Consider the following 18,153-nt stretch of genomic DNA (forward strand, 5'->3'; position numbering starts at 1 on the left):
TCTTTTTCACTTTGAACTTGCTTACCAGCATCAGTAAGGGATACAAGTGAGTTGATTCCTGACCTTGACACTAAACAATATGACCTAAACCAGTTAGCGCCACGCGTGCAGTGGAACCGGTCGATCCGCTGTAAATTGCCAAAAAAACCCCCCGTGTCAGAGAATAAACATCTTCTCCCCCACCATACACCTATAGATCTCCAGGGAGATGCCGTGGACAGTCACCAATTCTTTTAAGCGGTATGTTGATTCGAAATCCAACGCGTAACTTTTCAACTGACAACCCCCACCAGAGGCCTGATGAAAACATACGGAAGACCAACATGGCGCGTCTATGACGATGAACGAGCCGCGAAAAAAAGACGCGTCCTGGATGAGTCCGATGAGGCCGAAACCAATCTTCAATACGCGATCCGCGAGTCCTCCGCCGCCGTCTTATCCAGCCCATCGCGCCGGAATTCCGTCGTGTTATCTGAAGGCACAGTGGACGATATCGACGATCTCACCACACCACCCTCCTCGCCACCACCCCGATTAACTCCTCCGCCCGCAAACACTCGCAAACCAGCTTTTGCCTTCCTGAAGCGCAAACATAAGGATGTCGCGACCGGATCGCCCTTGACGGAGGTCAACTCCAACAGCGTACGCTCTTCCGTGGATCCGCCAAAGCAGAAGGTAGCACAGAAACAACAGGCTCCATTACGCCAAATGCAGATTGATTTAGGAAATGAGGTGCGCAAGACATGTGCGACGTGCGGTATGGAATATATCCCATCCAACACGGAGGATGCGGCTCTGCATAAAAAGTTCCACGAGATGAACTCGACCGGAGTCGATCTGGGCAAGGCATTCATGCGCGCAAATGCGTCACGTTGGGTTTATGAAGCGACACGATTCGAAGAGGGTTACGTGGTGATTGTGGACCGCAAGGCATCCCCCAGTGCAAAGAACCAAGCGAAAAGAGTGCTCGAGGTGGTGAATAAGGAGTTGTCATCTCCGGAGATTGACGAAGAAGTCCTCTGGAGTCAAACAGAGGCGCCCGATCATCTAAAGGCTCCCGATGAAGATGAAAAGGTCGATCGATACCGGGTTTTCCTGCATATGAAGGATAGTCGATGCGTGGGACTCTGTCTTACGGAGCGGATCTGGGAATCACAACCGGTTATTCTCGGGGAACAGAACGGCACCAATAGCTCTTCAGTATCGGTGAAAGATGAGAAACACCCGGCCATTGTGGGAGTATCTCGAATCTGGACCTCTGGAGCGTCTCGAAGGAAGGGGATTGCGCTTGACCTGTTGGACTGTGTGGTCAGCAATTACATATATGGCATGGAGATCTCCAAGGATAAGATTGCCTTCAGTCAACCAACTGAGAGTGGCAATCGACTGGCCTCCAAGTTTTTCGAAGATGAGCAGGCATGGCATGTCTATAACGAGCGGTGATCAAGTGAACAGAAGTCCTTCGTGGGTTCTATTGATTTGATTTTTTGATTTTGATTGCGTTTTTTATCTTCTTTACATGTTTTTTATCAAGCACAGGGGATTCGGGGATCTTGGGATCGGTTGGGAGGTTTTTCTTTCATTTTTATCTGGAATCTGATCGATTCCGTTTTTATGCCCCATGCATTTGTACTATATAGCATTCTTTTTGATTCTTTGTTCGATGTGATCTAGATCATTCGTTTCTGTCACCCCCCAAAGAGATTGCAAATTTTGAAATTTTCCTATTGGCCATGCATCGGTTTTAAAAAGTCCCGTAAATTGTACCAGTTGATTGCAGTCCATTGGGCTCGCGACTGCAGCCCACGGGGAGGCCGGACGCTTCGATCGGAAAGCGGCGCGTAAGGATGGCCCAAGAAGCTCGGCGGGGGACTTTCTCCCCTCTTCCATCTTCTGGGACGAAAGCCCTCGCCCTTTTTCGTCACAATGTCTGCTTCCAATCCCTTTCGTAGGAATCTGGATGGTGAGTGGTCTCTTCCCGACTCTCTTTCCTCAATGATGCCTCTTGGACGTGTGTACCCGCCACATCCCGATAAGACATGGGCCCAACATGGCACCCCCTCAACCCCCCCTCTCAAACGACATTGAGTTGACTAACGAGGCCGTGGAATAGGTGGTGCTGCCACAGCGGTGGGCTCTACAGCTCAACCTACGAATACGTTGGCGTCAAGCCTGACCTCCAGCCCTTCCCAAGCGATTCCCTTGGTGCCTGATTTCCCCAGAAAGTCGTCGCTGTCGTTGGAGATCGAAGAGGATGACTCAAGCTCCTCAGATGAGCAAACAGCAGACCCTTTCAATCCAGATTCCTCGGTCAGCGATACGGAAGATGATGATAATATTCAGAGCTCCAAGAGCTCAGCTCCTGGTGATCGCCCCCGACCTTCGTTTGGGTCTGCTCCACACTCAGCTCCATCCACGGATGGATCGTCCACCCCCCCATCCGAAGGTCCATTGACCACAAATGAATACGACGAGCGCTCAACTGCCAGATCAACAACGTCCAGTACCGACCAAGATATTACCCCGTCGCTCAACCGGCCCACTGCGGTATATGAACATAAACAAAGCACAAGTCCGACCAGTCGGGCCAATAGAGACAAAAAACCGCCGCCGCCACCCAGAAGCCATCATGGTAAACGGATCAGTACTGCAGCCAATCCACCACCTTCACAATCGGCATCAAAATTATCACCGACATCGTCACGATCTGATTATCAACTTTCATTCCAGTCCGCGTCGCCGGAGAGCTTGGCCACTTCTCAACCAGTAGTCACTCCCAATGCCAGCTCAGTCCAATCACCAATCCCAGATTACTTCTCTCCTCAATCACAAAGCCAAGTTGCAACAGGTTCAAATGAGACGCTTTCGCGCAGTGGCTCTCAGCATAAGCGTGCGCCACCACCCCCTCTTGGCAGACGGCAAAGCCAAATGCGGTCAAAGTCCAATGAGTCCAAGTCGAATATCAGTCGATTGGCCTTGTCTTCGCCAGATTCAGAAGACATCGATGGATCTCAGCCACCAAGTCCCGGTCCATCAATTATCTCTGCGCGATCTTTCTCCAGAGATCGTAATCGCATGAGCATGCCTCCACCTACGTCCGCAGGGTCCCCTGGGGACGTTCGCCCGTCAACTTCCTCCGCTGGCGTAGGCCATCTATCACCCCCTACTAACTCACAACCACCCCAGCCTGGAAGACGAACGTCCTCTTATGGTAATATAGCCAGCGGTTCCTCGGTGGCGCCACCCCCGCCGCCTCCCCCTCGACGGGCGCGGGAAGGTGCCCGTAGCTCTGAAGGCAGACCCGTGTCACAGATTATTACTACAGATGAGCCATTACCTCAACCGTCTAATGCAAAAGATATATTGGCCGATCTTTTGCGACTGCAGAAAGAGGTGGATGACTTTCGTGGAAACTATGAGAGTCGCAAGGCCAGCGAGTAGAGCAAGAACTTTATTCCTTTAATTTCTTTTTAATGGAACATTGCGGCAGTAAGCAGGAAGTGACCTCATGTGTATGAATGTATGAAGAATATCCATTGTTTTCAATTTTCCTTTCTTTCTTTTCCACGGTGAATTTTGTAAATCTTGTAATTAAAGAAAAATGTTGGATGTTTTGGGGGAGTGGGCAAAATGACGTCGTAAAAAGAAAAGGGAAAATGATCCGCTTCATAGTAGGTCCACCTACAAATTATTTGTACCTCCCCGCAATCTTGATCATCACTTCCTTTCTCTCTCCCACATCTTTCCCTTCTTCTCTTTACATCTCCAACTAACCTACTTCAGCTTGATTACTCTACTGATAACCGACCCTCCAAATCCATTGTACTAACATTGCATCTTGACACAATGTCGACCCCCACTCTTATCAATCTACCACCTCCTCCCTCGGACCCCGTCACTCCAGACATGGGACCGTAAGCTTTCTTTTCCCCCTTCCGTCGTTCAATGTATATTGCACAATAAGACATGGATGACTGACCTTGGGCGGGGTGGTTTTTTGGTGGACAGGGGCACTCCCAATTCCGGCACAACCTCACTGTCTGCGCTGTCGACTACAGCCATCAAAGATGGTCACCAGGGCCACTTCCCTCACGGCCGACACGCTCACCACTCTTCTACAGCCTCCATCTCCTCCACAAACACCCTAGATGCAGAGCGCGCAGATCGCATCTCCCGCCTAGCCGGTCTGGAACGAGTCGCAACCGCTCGAGCCGGCGGCCAGTCGCCCTCCAATGCCGCCTTCCCGGCGCCCCACACCTCCGGCGGCTACTTCGATAGCCTCGCAGCCCTCAAGGAACGGAGCACCGTGGGCAGCGCAAGCGCTACAGGCAGCATCGGTGGAACCCACACAACCTGGGCGAGCGGCAGCGATGCCTTTGACGCCGACAAGATGAGCGAGGACCCCGACGATATCAGCGTAGGCAATCTCAGTGACGAGGGCAATGCTAGCCTGGTCGGCTTCGGCGAGGGCGCCAGCAGCACGATCAGTGGGCCGACTTCGCGTCCCGCTGGCATTAATCGTTTGTCCTCTGGTGGCGTCGGTGCTCGCCCGACTTCCATGGGTAGCTCAAACTTCAATCGCTCTAACCCGATTGCGTCCTACGTGCAGCAGCAGCAGCAGCAGCATTACCCTACTGGTGAGGACCCGATGATGTCGCCTTCGCCTGCTGGTTCTAGTACCCCTGAGCCTCTTTCGGGAGATGCGCGTATGATTGATGGCATGACCTTTGACCAGGATGTGGTTGACACAACTGCTCGTACGCCACGGATTGTTACGCCGTCCAACCAGGGTGCTGGTGGCTTTGGGACCCCAAGTCGTGAATAGAATGCGAAGAGTCAATTGATTGGCTAGGGAAAGAGTTTAGGAAGGCGTTATTTTAACGGGATAGTTTGCTTTGTATCTTTTTTTTGCATTTCTTTTGTGTTTTCGAGGGATTGATGGGTTGGTCATTTTCTTTTAGTTTCCTTTGTCCCCTACCCTGCGGCCAGGCCTGAGTCCCTCACCCCGGGGCCCATGTGTTTTCTATGCGGGGGCGGATTCTGGGAAAAAAGGCAACAAACACCACCAATGGTGGACACGACAGATACGAGATTTTTCTTTTGCTTTATTTTTTGATTCTGCAGTGCAGATGAGCAATTTCTTTTTCAATTTTCTTTCAGAAAGTTGTTTTTCATGTTTATTGGGCTTTTGCGCTGTACATGTAGGTATTACGTGGCGTTATGTATCATGGAAAACCTGTCTCTTACATAGTAGTTTCTTGTTGAGTAAGAGTTCTTTCCCAGTAGTCAATTAAAAGCCTTGGTCGTTAAAAGTTTGGAATGCATCAAGATAAATGGGCATTGGTGAGCGATTAGCAATGGGAGTGTATTTCATCATATGCTCAGTACTTTAGTCAACTGGTATGTACTCCAGATGCATGTGTCCTAGTCCGAATACGAGAGAACCAGAGAGAACAGCTATATTTTACTACACATGTGAAGGGATCAACCAGCAAATAATACATAAGAATATCATATACAAGCCTTTGAATACACGGTATTAAGTGACATAATAGAGAAAGAAAGAAGAGCAACTAGATATATTCTGGATTTTAAAACCGGTCACCTTCGAAAACCGTACGGAATTGACCGTTATGTTTGTACAGACCCCAGTACAACCTAGAAAGTACTAGAGAGCGAAGGAGGAAAAAAAGGAAATCCATTCAATTTTCCTCATTGAAAGATGTATGCTCTAAGCCTAGTATATAGTACTATTGAATGTGTAACATCAAGTAGAAGAGGATTGAAATGTATTCCAAGTCATGGCTGGGCTCCGAGGCCTAATGACGGCATGCCGCCTTCGAGCTGATGCCGTTGCGCAACACCCGAATTTTCTCTTTCACTCTTCATCCTCCCCACCTCCAACCCCTCAAACTCCACCACTCCTCCCCCTCGGCTTTGCCCTCCCTGCTGGCATTGACTTGTCTAGCATAGAACATTAAGAAGTTTCCGACAAGAACATCTTACTGCCCCTACCGCATTCCAATTGAGATTTATCTCGACATTCAAACCTGACATTCATCGGCTCGCCACATCAACTGATTTCATTCAGCCTTATCTGAACTTCTTTGCCTCGAGCTTTTCCATCCATAGCTCGATCTATCCAATTTCCTCCGTTTACCTTCGACTCTCATCGCGGTCGCGTTTTCGCCAAGTCGCGACAAATAGACTCGTCTGAATTGTTTGGACTGTCTTGTTTGCCCTGCTCTTGTGCATACAATCTTCCCATCGGGAAAACGGAATTTAAGGAATATACACTGGGCTTCCTATTTGTTGGAATCCAGATTTATTTTTGAAGAACTCTTTTCGTGGCAACTTCATCCCAGCTATTTGAATTCAAGATGGCGGCTTCTACGCAGTTAGCTTGTGTGTTTACCCTTCTCCTATGACAAGTCCAGAAAAAAACGCCCCCCAAAGACACGTGCTGACTTGCCTTTTAGACCGCACTCTCAAGGGAATCGGCATCATGGATGCCGCCCCTACTTATGAGCCTTTGTCGGGCTTTGAAAGGTGAGATTGTTATGTTTAACAATTAAAAGATAGAACAATTTACTGATTCTTGACTATTTGCAGACCTGAGGGGAACCTCCGCTGCGGTGCATACTCGCCGTGTGGCCGTTATTACGCATGGGCGTCTCCCGAAAGGTAAGTTTGTGTATTTGTCTAGAACACTGTCTTAGAACCTAGCTGAGTCTCGTTTAATAGGGTCACCGTTGTTGACGCCTATGGCGGTAACATTGTCTCCACGATCCCCGCCGATAACGTCTTTGAGCTGGGCTTCTCGCCTCTCGGCACCTACCTGATCACCTGGCAACGGCCAACCAAGGACGCCAATGGTGATGCTACCAAGAACCTTAAGGTGTGGCGCGCGGTTGATGATGAAAACACCATCGTCGGCCAGTACGTCCAGAAGTCGCAGACAGGCTGGAACCTGCAGTACACCCCCGACGAGAAGCTGTGCGCCCGTGTTGTGACCAACGAGGTCCAATTCTACCAGAGTGACAATTTGTCGACCGTTTGGAATAAGCTGCGCGTGGAGGGGGTGGCGGACTTTGCGCTCTCCCCAGGACAGACCCATTCGATTGCGGTGTTTATTCCTGAGCGCAAGGGCCAGCCCGCCCAAGTTAAGGTGTTCATTGTGCCACAGTTCAATGCGCCGGTTTCGCAGAAGAGCTTCTTCAAGGGTGATAAGGTCCAGCTCAAGTGGAATGCCTCCGGTACTACCGTAATCGTACTGGCGCAGACCGAGGTGGACCGCACCGGTAAGAGTTACTACGGCGAGACCACCTTGTACTTGCTCAGTGCCAATGGTGCCTTCGACTCTCGAATTGATCTTGGTATGTATCGTGAATATGATCGAAGGCGACTTTTGCAGATAGGCTGACTTCCCCATCAGACAAAGAGGGTCCCATCCACGATGTGAGCTGGAACCCCAACTCCAAGGAGTTTGGTGTCGTCTATGGCTACATGCCCGCCAAGACCACCATTTTCAACATGCGTGGTGTGCCCAAGCACGATTTCCCCTTGAGCCCGCGTAATACCATTCTGTTCTCCCCCCACGGCCGTTTTGTTCTGGTTGCCGGTTTCGGTAACCTCGCTGGTCAGATGGATCTCTATGATTTGGACAAGAACTATCACAAGATTACTACCGTCGAGGCCTCTAATGCCAGTGTGTGTTCCTGGTCGCCCGATGGTCAGTTCATCCTGACTGCTACCACCAGCCCGCGTCTGCGTGTTGACAACGGCGTCCGTCTGTGGCACGTCAGCGGTGGACTCATGTACAACGAAGAAATGACTGAGCTGTACGACATTAACTGGCGTCCTCAGGATTCTGCTCAGATCCCTCTGGGAGATCCTTTCACCAAGCTGCCCGTGCCTCACCCATCCGCCACTGCCTACCTGGCTACTCGCAAGGCACCCGTCAAGCCCGCCGGTGCCTACCGTCCCCCAGGTGCCCGTGGCCAGCTGACTCCTCTTGCCTTCAAGCGTGAGGACCAAGGTGGTGCCGCTTTCGTTCGTGATGGCGTTCCCGGCGCCAGCATGAACGGCTTCGGCAAGCCTCGCCGCCGCGAGGTCCCTGGCGCCGATGCCACTGAGGAGTACCTTCCCCCCGGTGCCGCCCCCGGTGGTGGAGTTCCCCTCCCCGCCGGTGGAGACGAGAAGCTGTCCAAGTCCGCCGCCAAGAACAAGAAGAAGCGTGAGGCTGCCAAGAAGGCTCGTGAAGACGGTGTTCCCGATAACCAGCCTCCCCCTAACGCTCCCACTGGCCCCAGCCCTGACCGCAACCGTACCCGCAAGAACGGTCCCGCCGCCAATGGCAACGGTGCCGCTAAGCAGGCTGCCGCTGCCCCTCCTGCCGCCCCCGCTCCTGCTCCTATCCCCGAGCCCGAGGATCTCAACCCCTCGGCTCAGGATAAGAAGGTCCGTGGTCTGCTGAAGAAGATTCGCGCCATCGATGAGCTCAAGATGCGTCTTGCTGGTGGCGAGAAATTGGAAGATACCCAGATGAAGAAGATCCAGACCGAGGACGTTGTCCGCAAGGAGCTGGAGGCCGTTGGGTACAACGGATAAACGTCTCACGTTTTACAATGTTAGACAGAATCTATTGTACCGAATAACCCATCTGTTGTGATTGTTTAGATCTTTCTCTTGGATTTGCAGATAGGATTGGGGTAGACGGGGGGCTGTTTCGATCTTTGCATGAGTCGGGATTCTTCTTTCCACCGCGTATATATGGTGCATGTACCCGTATATCTTCGTTCCGTCTGCCGAATATAAATAGTAAAGTCAAACATATATGAAATTATTATTGAGCTAGCTTGAATAAATCTAAAATAGGCAGAAGACTGTAGTAGAGCGAATACAGTATTACATGTATGGATGACTGATCACTGATATCTGGAAGGATTGAGGGGCCAAAAGATTGCAGGAACAAGAAAAAGTACATCCTGTTACCTGTACATAGTCTACTAGCACTTGAGTACCAACCCCAGCGGTCTAAAATCCTGCCTACATTTTCCATTTGAAATCAATGCTTCAGAATTTTATCCTACATTTTATTCCATCTCATCACTAGACTGTCTTAATTCATGTACTTATACTCGGCCCTTCACCATGAAAGATACCTCTCAAGATGCGGAGAAGCCAGACAGCTGCAGCCATCCTGATCGAATCACGCACTCTGCCACGTCACGCTAGCGGGCCGTAGCGGCTGAACATGGCGCTACGAGACTGGTCCGCTTCCAGCTTCAAGGCAACTGTACACAGGTCCACATGTGTGCTGTATCTGGCATTCGGGATTGAAGGCTTCAAATCTTCATCTTCCTCCCACCACGCGGGTTACCCAACGATTTTGTGAAGCATGTTAAAATCCACATTCTAGCGCCCTGTTACCAAACGGCACTTAGAAGTACCACCAGGCTCGAATCCCTGTCTTGAGGTCTTGCCGATCGATGCCCAATCGTTACCCCTCCACTCATCATTGTCTGAGCACCTCCTCCAACCTCCATTATGGGGTATCATGATTTGTTTCATCTGAACAAGGGAACAAAGAAAGACAAGGAAGCCAAGGGGAAAAAAGAAAATAAGAAAAGAGATGTGTTGGTTGGAAGGTTTCTCCATCGGTCACATCGGGTGGAAGGCACATCCACTGAGGATTTGGGATCCCACTCTTCTCAAGAGATTGCTAGACCCACGATCGCCGGCTCCTCGGTAGCTCCTTCTTCGATTCTTCTTTCGTCATCGAGCTGTCTAGAAGGTCATCAGTCTGTCGATGCCGTTACAAATGTCTCAGATATACAACCAAATATTACCTCAGCCTCTGCTGTTCCTTCTGCGTTGAAGGAAGTAGGAACCGGCGATATCCAAGAGCCTCACAAGGAGGCGACTCTGACATCCAACTCTACGAGCCATAGTAATGACTTATGGGATGAGGGTTTCCAAAGCCTGTCACCAGAAGAGCGGCAGCAGCTTCAAATCATAATAGAGGAAGCAAAGACACAACCCGATCCGACAACAAAACCAATGAAGTTCCCCCATGAGGGGGCTCAAATACTCATCGCGATTGCTCAGAAAAATCAAGACGAATGGAAGGACCGACGCTGGAAGTTTGAGGTTCATGGTCATGAAATCGAGCCGAGAACTTACACAAAAAGCATCATCTCTTGCCTGAGTACCGCCGGCGATATTGGTGTCAACTACCTACCCCAGCCGGCAAGTATTGTCTGGCCTTTGGTCAAAGGTCTCATGCAGGTACGTTTTGCCTAGCTTTGACAAAGAGCTACATTTATTTATTGAATCTTAGGTTCCTATCAATGCAGATGCAGAAATCGGTGCCGCTCTCATGACTGCAGAGACAGTTGTGCGAACAATCAGTTGTGGGCACTTATATGAAGAGATCTACCTTGGAAAAATCGAAGGGGAGCTTCGGGAATCCCTTCGGTCGGCCCTAGTGCAGGTCTATGCTGCATCGTTGAAGCTTCTGAGCTATGCACTAAAGCAATTGGATACGAATACGGCCAAACGATTGCTCCTCGCCTTTTTGAACCATCAAGAAACCCAAGATCAGGTCACAGACTTGAAAGAATCCTACTCTCACCTAACAGAAGTTACTCAAATCTGCCAAAGCCAAATTACTGTCCAGATCGATGACCGTGTTGTGAAGTTTCTTGAAAAGTTCCATAATTTTGACAGCTTTGCTCAAAAAAGCTTTAGCGAGCTTTTCGAGCGACTGGATGAAGAGAAGCTATCAAAAATTCTTGACTGGATCTCCCCAACGAAGGAATTTGATCGACATGCTGAACTCAAGAAGAATCGAGCACTTAACACGTGTGAGTGGATCTTGGAAAATCAGTGTTTCCAAGATTGGAAACAGAGCACATCACCAGCACTGATTTGGCTTCAAGGAACCAGTAAGTTTTATCTGGCTTTGGAAGTGCTGCGGGCACTTAATAATATGATCCAATTAAAGTGGGCACTGGAAAGACGGTCTTGACATCCAAAGTCATCGATTATCTACTTGATAAATCACATCGCCAAGATAGAGGCCGAATAGTATACTACTACTGTCGGCGTAAAGAGAAATACGAAGACCCGGATGATGTTATCCGAAGTCTTCTTCGCCAACTAGCAACACCAACCCAGGGCTCCAACGAGATTCACAGAGATGTTCAAGCTCTGTTCAAGGAGATGGGAAACCACGCCTCTCAACTTCCTATAGAAACCTGCAAACAACAACTCCCCAAGTCTCTACAACAGTACGACCAAGTCACCTTTGTTATTGATGCGCTTGACGAATGCGAGAAAGGCGCAGTAGCGATCCTATTGGATACTATTGATTCTCTCTTGTCCCACACGGATTATCCTACAAGGATATTTGTTTCCGCTCGTCCAGATAGCGAGATCAAAAACCGATTCATCAAGCATCCCATTATCCAAACTGACAACTCCGATGTTCGCGAAGATATCGAAATTTTCATTGACCAGGAAATCCCTAAATTCTCTCACTGGAATAAATTTTCTATTGAAGAGCAAAAAGAGATAAGGGAAAAGCTTTTAGCGAAAAGCAATGGCATGTAAGTTTATTTTTGGACATAACTCTGCACCGAGGACGTATACTACATACTAAACATAGTAGGTTTCAATGGGTGTTCTTGCAAACGGCCAATCTCAAGACTTGTCAAATGCCAGAAGATGTCCTCGATGGCATTGAAGAAATGCCTACAGAGCTACCAAAGGCATATGAACATATCTATGAAATCATTTCCAAAAGAAAGTCTCAAAAGGAGCTTGTTGATCGCGCATTCATGTGGATCATGTGCTCACGTGCACCTTTGACGAGCGACATACTCCTAACAGGAGTCGGTTTCGGCGGCGACAGCAATACCGTGCACAAGAAGATCAGCAAATATCAACTCTTGGACCTTTGTCATAATCTGGTCGTCTTCGACGACTCTCGGGATCTATGGAGATTCTCACATGCCAGTGTTGCGGAATATGCCGAAGAGAAGGGGCTGTGGAGTTTGCAGAAGTCTCACACTTACGCTGGGATTGTTTGCCTGCGCTACCTCATGATAGCTTATGGGAAGCAAGAGAGTGATAAATGCTTTGAATCCAAAGAAATGACCGCAAGCATAAATGCGACGGTTAATGAAGGTGGACTTGTTTTTCCAGATGATGATAAATTCCTGGAATATTGTCGCCACCATTGGCCACTCCATATCCAGTGCTACGAACGAATAACTCAACCACCAGAAAAGCTAGACATTTGTTTGATGGGACGTTTGAGAACTTTTCTGGAGTCTCCAAACCAGAGCGGACTTGTCTATCAAAGATGGCATGAACACATCCAAAGGGACTTTGAAGGAAGGGTATATTTTACCCGCATCGGAACTTCGATCTTTTCCTACCTTAATGTCGGATCTTTCAAAGTGATATCTCCATCCACTTTACCCGTTCTTGCGATCTGTCGCTTTGGGCTCAATGGTATATTTACCGAATTGTGGGACAGTGGCCATATATCTCCCTCGTCCACGAATATACAGTCAGACTGCCTGCTAGATCTTGCTGCCGAGGCTGGATCTATTCAAATATGCAAGAAGCTTGTGGAAAGCGGCGCTATGACTGACTACTGCCATGGCACCTGTTCTGCTCTGTCAATTGTTGCAGAATGTGGCCACCGTGAGATTTTTGATCTCTTGCTGAATAATCGCACATCTCTTGGTCTAGCTCAATCCGAATATGGCAATGCACTTGAAAAAGCAGCAGATAGAGACAGAGCCAAAATGTTCAATGCTCTTCTGGCGATTTTGACAGATGAAACCTCTGTTGATGTTACCGGGACTTATGGGAAAGCCCTCATAGCCGCCGCACGCCGTGGCAGTCTTGAGCTGGTTCAATCACTGGTAGAAAAAGGTGTCTCTGTGGATCTGCTTCTTGATGACAATGATGGGAGTGCACTTGCAGCCGCCGCATATGGTGATAGTCTTGAGGTGGCCTATTTCCTGGTAGAAAAGGGTGCAACTGTGGATCTGCTTCTTGATGGATATTGTGGGAGTGCTCTTGCATCCGCCGCATGCCATGGCAGTCTTAAGGTGGCCTCCTTCCTGGTAGAAAAGGGTGCTTCTGTTGATCTACTTCTTGATGAACAGTGTGGGAGTGCACTTGCAGCTGCCGCATTTTTTGACAGTCTTGAGGTGGCCCAATTCCTGATAGAAAAGGGTGCAACTGTGGATCTGCTTCTTGATGGACAGTCGTATGGGAGTGCACTTGCAGCTGCCGCATGCCAGGACGGTCTTGAGGTGGCCCAATTCCTGATAGAAAAGGGTGCAACTGTGGATCTGCTTCTTGATGGACCGTATGGGAGTGCACTTACAGCCGCCGCATGCCATGGCAGTCTTAAGGTGGCCTCCTTCCTGGTAGAAAAGGGTGCTTCTGTTGATCTGCTTCTTGATGGAGATTATGGGAGTGCACTCACAGCTGCTGTTTATGGTGACAGCCTTGAGGTGGCCCAATTCCTGGTAGAAAAAGGCGCTTCTGTTGATCTGCCCCTTCGGAATGGTGCTTTTGGGAGTGCACTCGCAGCCGCTGCATCTAGGGGCGGGCTTAAGGTGGCTCGATTTTTGGTAGAGAATGGCGCCTCTGTTGATTTGCTTCTTCAGGGTGGGTTTTTTGGGAGTGCGCTTGCTGCAGCTGCAGCTGGGGGCCAGATCGAGATCGTCAACTACTTGATTGTCGAAGAGAAAGCTAATTTGAACTTGCCTTTGAAAGCCGGCAGGTATGGGACTGCTCTGAATGCCGCTTCATATTGGGGGCAAACAGCATGTGTCAAGGCTTTACTCGCTGCTGGGGCCGCTATAGATTTTGTGCTGGGTCATGACGGCTTCAGCACTGCCATAGAGGCTTCCGAGGCGGATATCCTTGAAGATCGAGATGATGTTCAGTTCTACTGGTCTTGCTTTCAAGGCAGAGATGATGCTGGGCTTTTGAGAGATAAACAGGATTGCAGGCGAATTTTGGAAGCATCATCAAGCAGAGCCGACTGACGGGGCATATGTACATGATGTTTTGAGCTTCTTGGCTGTTTCCAGTACCATTAGATCTATAAATTGCTAGTAAATCTCGGTATAACAATGTTAGACGATCGAGTCTCGTAGTCTTTCCTGATAAAACTCTCACCATTGATTTGGCTTAGACAGTAGTTACTGCCCAGATATTTCGAAGTTACCTTCCCCAGAAAATCTCAACTGGAAGTTTTGAAGCTTGATGGAACTCGGACTTCGGTCATGCCACTGTCAATGTGGTTGGAGCTGCGATGGAAATGGGGGTGGGACATGTTTGGTATACATCTCTTTAGGTCGGTGAATTGGAGTCCAATAGAAAGATCAACTTGATGGAAGGCCATCTCATGACCGAGGAAATGTTACAAAGATGACCGATTTCGATGAGCCATGTCAAAGTCAATCCAAGGTTACACTTTACTGGGTAGAATATCCACAGGACAGATCTTCAGGTGGAGCTGGGCTAGTTTGGTTTGATAGTAAGTCCGGCCTCAACTTTACATCTGTTCGCCAAGGTCAATATGCAGACACCTTCCCCGTTTGGATGGGCTAGTACCCTAGCACATCAACAGTTTATCTACTCTCCGATGACCCGATGGCATTTACCCTCCGATCCGAGCTCGGCGAAGCAACAGCAAGGCTGATGATGCGTGCTGGAGAAGACTACAATAAGAGAATTGTTGTTCTAACCGCTCAAAAGACTCTCACCTTCGCTGGTGTTGTTGATGTGATCAACAGCATGACGGGCCGGCAGCTTCAGGTGGAATTGGTTTCGCCGAATGAGTTTGTCAGATTGAAGAGTACGGATGGTGAGGGTGGGGAACCTGAGACGTTCTTCCGGTTTGTCTTGTCGTGGTATGAGAGTGTTTCGAGCGGTGATGCTGGGTTTACGCATCCGTTTATGGCGGAGGTGTTGGGGAGAGAGCCTACGCCGACTGAAGAGGCCATCCGGGGGGGGGGGGGGGGGGGCGGCTTTTGGCTGACAATCCAGATTATGAGTGGCATCAGGATTATGCGAATCGTGGTCAGCACTAGCCTGGGGATGGGTTTAGGAAGTGTATAGATGAATCTTGTATTAATAATTATTTTTGCTAACATTTGAAAGTTTTCTGTCGTTCCGAGAAATAATTTGGGTCGCGACTAAATAAGCAACTTGAAGGGAATACGGTCACTCTCATGATGAGTGATGAGGGTATGTATAGAAAGTGTGTCCAGATACACAACTAATAGGTAAATTTAAGGTATTACGTATGTCCCATCGGGGCCCTTCGAACACACCATGCTGGTTCCAGACAGTATCCCCTTCTGAGCTCGTAGCTACCAATGTAGGAGTTTGTCCGAGGACAGATTGGAATCCACAAAGTCAGAAAAGAATCACTGCGATCCCAGATACAGACATGAGTGCCGCAACCTTGGCCTGATAGGCTTCGGATGCAGAAGAAAAAGCCAAGGCCATGGAAAGCCTTGCTTGATGGTTATTGATATATCGCATCCGATACAGAGCTTATTCACTTCCGAGGAAGGAATTTCAAGGCATGAATCTCGCCTTGCGCTCCACCTTGCAGCGCGAAAAAAGAAAAAGAAAAGGGGGGCGAAAACAAAACGCGAAGAAAAAGAGCGGGGGAAAATTAAAGTACCTAAGATAAGTTTTGGAAGAGAAATACTTTGCAAATTTAGCGTCGTTCATGGGTATCATCTATGACTGTATCCAATATCTTGGGATCAAGTGAAGATGCGGGCTCGTTTGGTAGGGCTGGCCATGCCGTTGAGCAGTCGTCCCATTCCCTCAACATCTAATTCACCTCGTTGTAACATCATTTGATCATTTGCTGTAGCTTGTTGCTGTGCCTGGTGAGTCTGTATGCTTTCTTCGGCGGATTCAGTAAGACGCGGTGTAAGGATCATCACTTGGTGCTCTGCAGCGACCAGAACGTCAAATGATTGCCGTTCAGCAGCACGAGAGCGGCGTTCAGGGGCCGGAAGATGGCTAATTGCCTGGCAATTTTCACCCATCAAGTTCACATCTTGGAATGGGGTCACACGGCATCGGTTAGATGCGTCGAGAGTACCGGATGCCCGAACAGCGTTCCGCCAGAGGGAGATCAAACTCGGAATGATCGCACTCTGCCGACCATGACGGAAGAGGATTGACTCATCTGGAATCGCTTCCTGGGACGAGTTCATCTGGAGCACGGATATTTGACCTCGGAGGGAAGGGGTCAATTCAGCCATGGATCCCTTCAGAAGAGTGTCTTCGCGAACCCGTTTGGTGGATGGTGTCATCGGTGCAAACCGCGGGCGGTTCTCAACCTCGGACTGCGTGTTGGATAGAGGGGTCGCAATGCGGCCACTGACAGCAAACGCTGTGAGGGACCCCCCACTTACCCCTTGCACAGTGATTTGGCGGTGCAGCGGGCCCTTCGCAGCTCCGGGACCAGCACCTTCAATGTCCCAGACGCCCCACCCACCATCTTCTAGGAGTACCATGACCGCACGACCACCAAGAACCCATTCGGCATCAATGATGGTCTTGCGTTTTTGGATTCCGATTGAGTTCTGCTCAAAGCCAGGATATAAACTTATTAGCCAGCGACCCTCTGTGTCGATAGTATCGCAATCCTCGTGTCCTCCCGATGCTCGCCGCCCTGTCTTCGGGGCCTTTTTGACAGAGAAACACGAATAAATTTTCACACATCCACTGTGAAAAGCGACCAATAAATGTGAATGGCGAGCTGATGGATATGTAGATGGGTTGAAGACGATGGTCTGAGCTGGCGAGGGCAACAGCCGTCGTTGGGAGATCAGGTCCTCTTCAATGATATGATAGAAGCCGGTGGGCTCTTCCCGAATCGGGAGCCGATGCAAAAGGAGCACACCAGGTCCCTCAGCTGAATGTGTGGCAACGAGGAGGTCCCATTTTCCTGCACCTCCAGCTCGGCTTCGTGACTTTCGGGAGTCTTCCTCAGTATCGGAGCAGGTGAAGGTAAGGGAGACGCCGCGGGGAATATCTTGATGGGTCACACCTCCGTTGATGACAAGAGACTGGATGTGCCAGCTCTGAGGGTCTGTTTGTTCTGGGTGGGGAGGGGTCAAAGGTAGAGTCACGACATGGGTAGAAAAGTCTGAGCAAACTGCCGCTATAACGATGGTGTTCTTTGCGATAGGCGGGAAGGGATCCAGAGGCGAACGTGATTCCTCGGGAAGAACACGAGGGATAGCCAGATCTAACACACGGCTGCCTAAGGGAATATCGACTTGTCTCAAAATTGATTCGAATGGGGAAGCAGGGTCAACTTCGCTCTCATCCGAGACAAAATCATAGCTCGATTCCTCTTGGGCCGGGGCTGCTTCGGAGGCATCCTCCTCATCGGAGTCAATGATCATCACTGCATCAGCATCTTTGTCTGCATTGCTCTTTCCCTGTCGTAGAGCTTCAGGCTTTTTCAATTCCGAAAATTGTCTTCCTCCTCTCCACACAACCTTCAAGCCGGTTTCGTTGCCGTAGACTATGATCGAAGAGCCATTTGGAGCTCGGAGGGGATATCCTTTTGCGGCATGGATGCGATGCGGTAGTCGATAGCTAAAGGGTCATTCAATTAAATTAGTAGTCTGGCCTTAAACCCAAGTAAAAGGTGCCTGGGGGATGATTACCTCAGTTGCAAGCCATCTTCTCTCGCTCGAAGCAACGGTGTGGTGGGAAACGAAGGCATTGCGCTATTAACGCTGGCGGAGCACAGGCGCCGGGGGAAAGGCACTTTTAAAGGAACCGGCAGGCTCAATATTAATAGCTTAAGCTCAGAGGCCAGCTACTTTGGCGAAAATCAATTAATGATCAAGGGTTGTGGAGTGTAGAGGTAGAGGTGGTATTCGTTGTGAGGGAAAAAGGAAAGTTGTTTTGGCCGGAAGCAAAGAACTGAAGGAAAGTCGATCCAATCCGCGTTCCTGCGCGTCCTCCACTCTCGGCATTCAACAGTCAACAACTGTCGACAATGCCTACCTGGCGAAACTTTTCGGCCTAAACTATTTTTTCTTGACAATGGAAAACAGTTCCTCGAGA

The 18,153-nt window shown here is 49.4% G+C and overlaps 7 protein-coding genes across 7 annotated transcripts; 6 read left to right on the top strand and 1 right to left on the bottom strand.

Moving 5' to 3' along the window:
• Nucleotides 1-208: 208 nt before the first annotated feature.
• On the top strand, nucleotides 209-1,443 carry N7466_006186 (ESCO family N-acetyltransferase; the record flags this gene model as incomplete). Its single annotated transcript, XM_057165583.1, has 2 exons — nucleotides 209-240; nucleotides 294-1,443. The coding sequence occupies 2 exons, from the start codon at nucleotides 209-211 to the stop codon at nucleotides 1,441-1,443; spliced, it is 1,182 nt and encodes a 393-aa protein (XP_057021182.1).
• Nucleotides 1,444-1,926: 483 nt separating this feature from the next.
• Nucleotides 1,927-3,441, top strand: N7466_006187 (uncharacterized protein; the record flags this gene model as incomplete). Its single annotated transcript, XM_057165584.1, has 2 exons — nucleotides 1,927-1,963; nucleotides 2,114-3,441. 2 exons carry the CDS (start codon nucleotides 1,927-1,929, stop codon nucleotides 3,439-3,441), a joined length of 1,365 nt encoding a protein of 454 aa, XP_057021183.1.
• Nucleotides 3,442-3,846: 405 nt separating this feature from the next.
• N7466_006188 (uncharacterized protein) lies at nucleotides 3,847-4,825 on the top strand (the record flags this gene model as incomplete). The annotated part of the gene is made up of 2 exons (XM_057165585.1): nucleotides 3,847-3,914; nucleotides 4,009-4,825. 2 exons carry the CDS (start codon nucleotides 3,847-3,849, stop codon nucleotides 4,823-4,825), a joined length of 885 nt encoding a protein of 294 aa, XP_057021184.1.
• Nucleotides 4,826-6,380: 1,555 nt separating this feature from the next.
• N7466_006189 (translation initiation factor 2A) lies at nucleotides 6,381-8,610 on the top strand (the record flags this gene model as incomplete). The annotated part of the gene is made up of 5 exons (XM_057165586.1): nucleotides 6,381-6,405; nucleotides 6,480-6,549; nucleotides 6,613-6,684; nucleotides 6,745-7,376; nucleotides 7,436-8,610. 5 exons carry the CDS (start codon nucleotides 6,381-6,383, stop codon nucleotides 8,608-8,610), a joined length of 1,974 nt encoding a protein of 657 aa, XP_057021185.1.
• A 939-nt stretch (nucleotides 8,611-9,549) lies between these two features.
• Nucleotides 9,550-14,081, top strand: N7466_006190 (ankyrin repeat domain-containing protein; the record flags this gene model as incomplete). The annotated part of the gene is made up of 4 exons (XM_057165587.1): nucleotides 9,550-10,290; nucleotides 10,343-10,868; nucleotides 11,078-11,612; nucleotides 11,675-14,081. The coding sequence occupies 4 exons, from the start codon at nucleotides 9,550-9,552 to the stop codon at nucleotides 14,079-14,081; spliced, it is 4,209 nt and encodes a 1,402-aa protein (XP_057021186.1).
• A 610-nt stretch (nucleotides 14,082-14,691) lies between these two features.
• On the top strand, nucleotides 14,692-15,159 carry N7466_006191 (uncharacterized protein; the record flags this gene model as incomplete). Its single annotated transcript, XM_057165588.1, has 1 exon — nucleotides 14,692-15,159. The coding sequence occupies one exon, from the start codon at nucleotides 14,692-14,694 to the stop codon at nucleotides 15,157-15,159; it is 468 nt and encodes a 155-aa protein (XP_057021187.1).
• Nucleotides 15,160-15,818: 659 nt separating this feature from the next.
• On the bottom strand, nucleotides 15,819-17,806 carry N7466_006192 (uncharacterized protein; the record flags this gene model as incomplete). Its single annotated transcript, XM_057165589.1, has 2 exons — nucleotides 15,819-17,676; nucleotides 17,748-17,806. The coding sequence occupies 2 exons, from the start codon at nucleotides 17,804-17,806 to the stop codon at nucleotides 15,819-15,821; spliced, it is 1,917 nt and encodes a 638-aa protein (XP_057021188.1).
• Between the last annotated feature and the right edge of the window lie 347 nt (nucleotides 17,807-18,153).

The sequence above is a fragment of the Penicillium verhagenii genome, assembly GCF_028828195.1.
Source record: "Penicillium verhagenii strain IBT 33310 chromosome Unknown utg000006l_segment0_segment0, whole genome shotgun sequence".
NCBI lineage: Eukaryota > Fungi > Ascomycota > Eurotiomycetes > Eurotiales > Aspergillaceae > Penicillium > Penicillium verhagenii.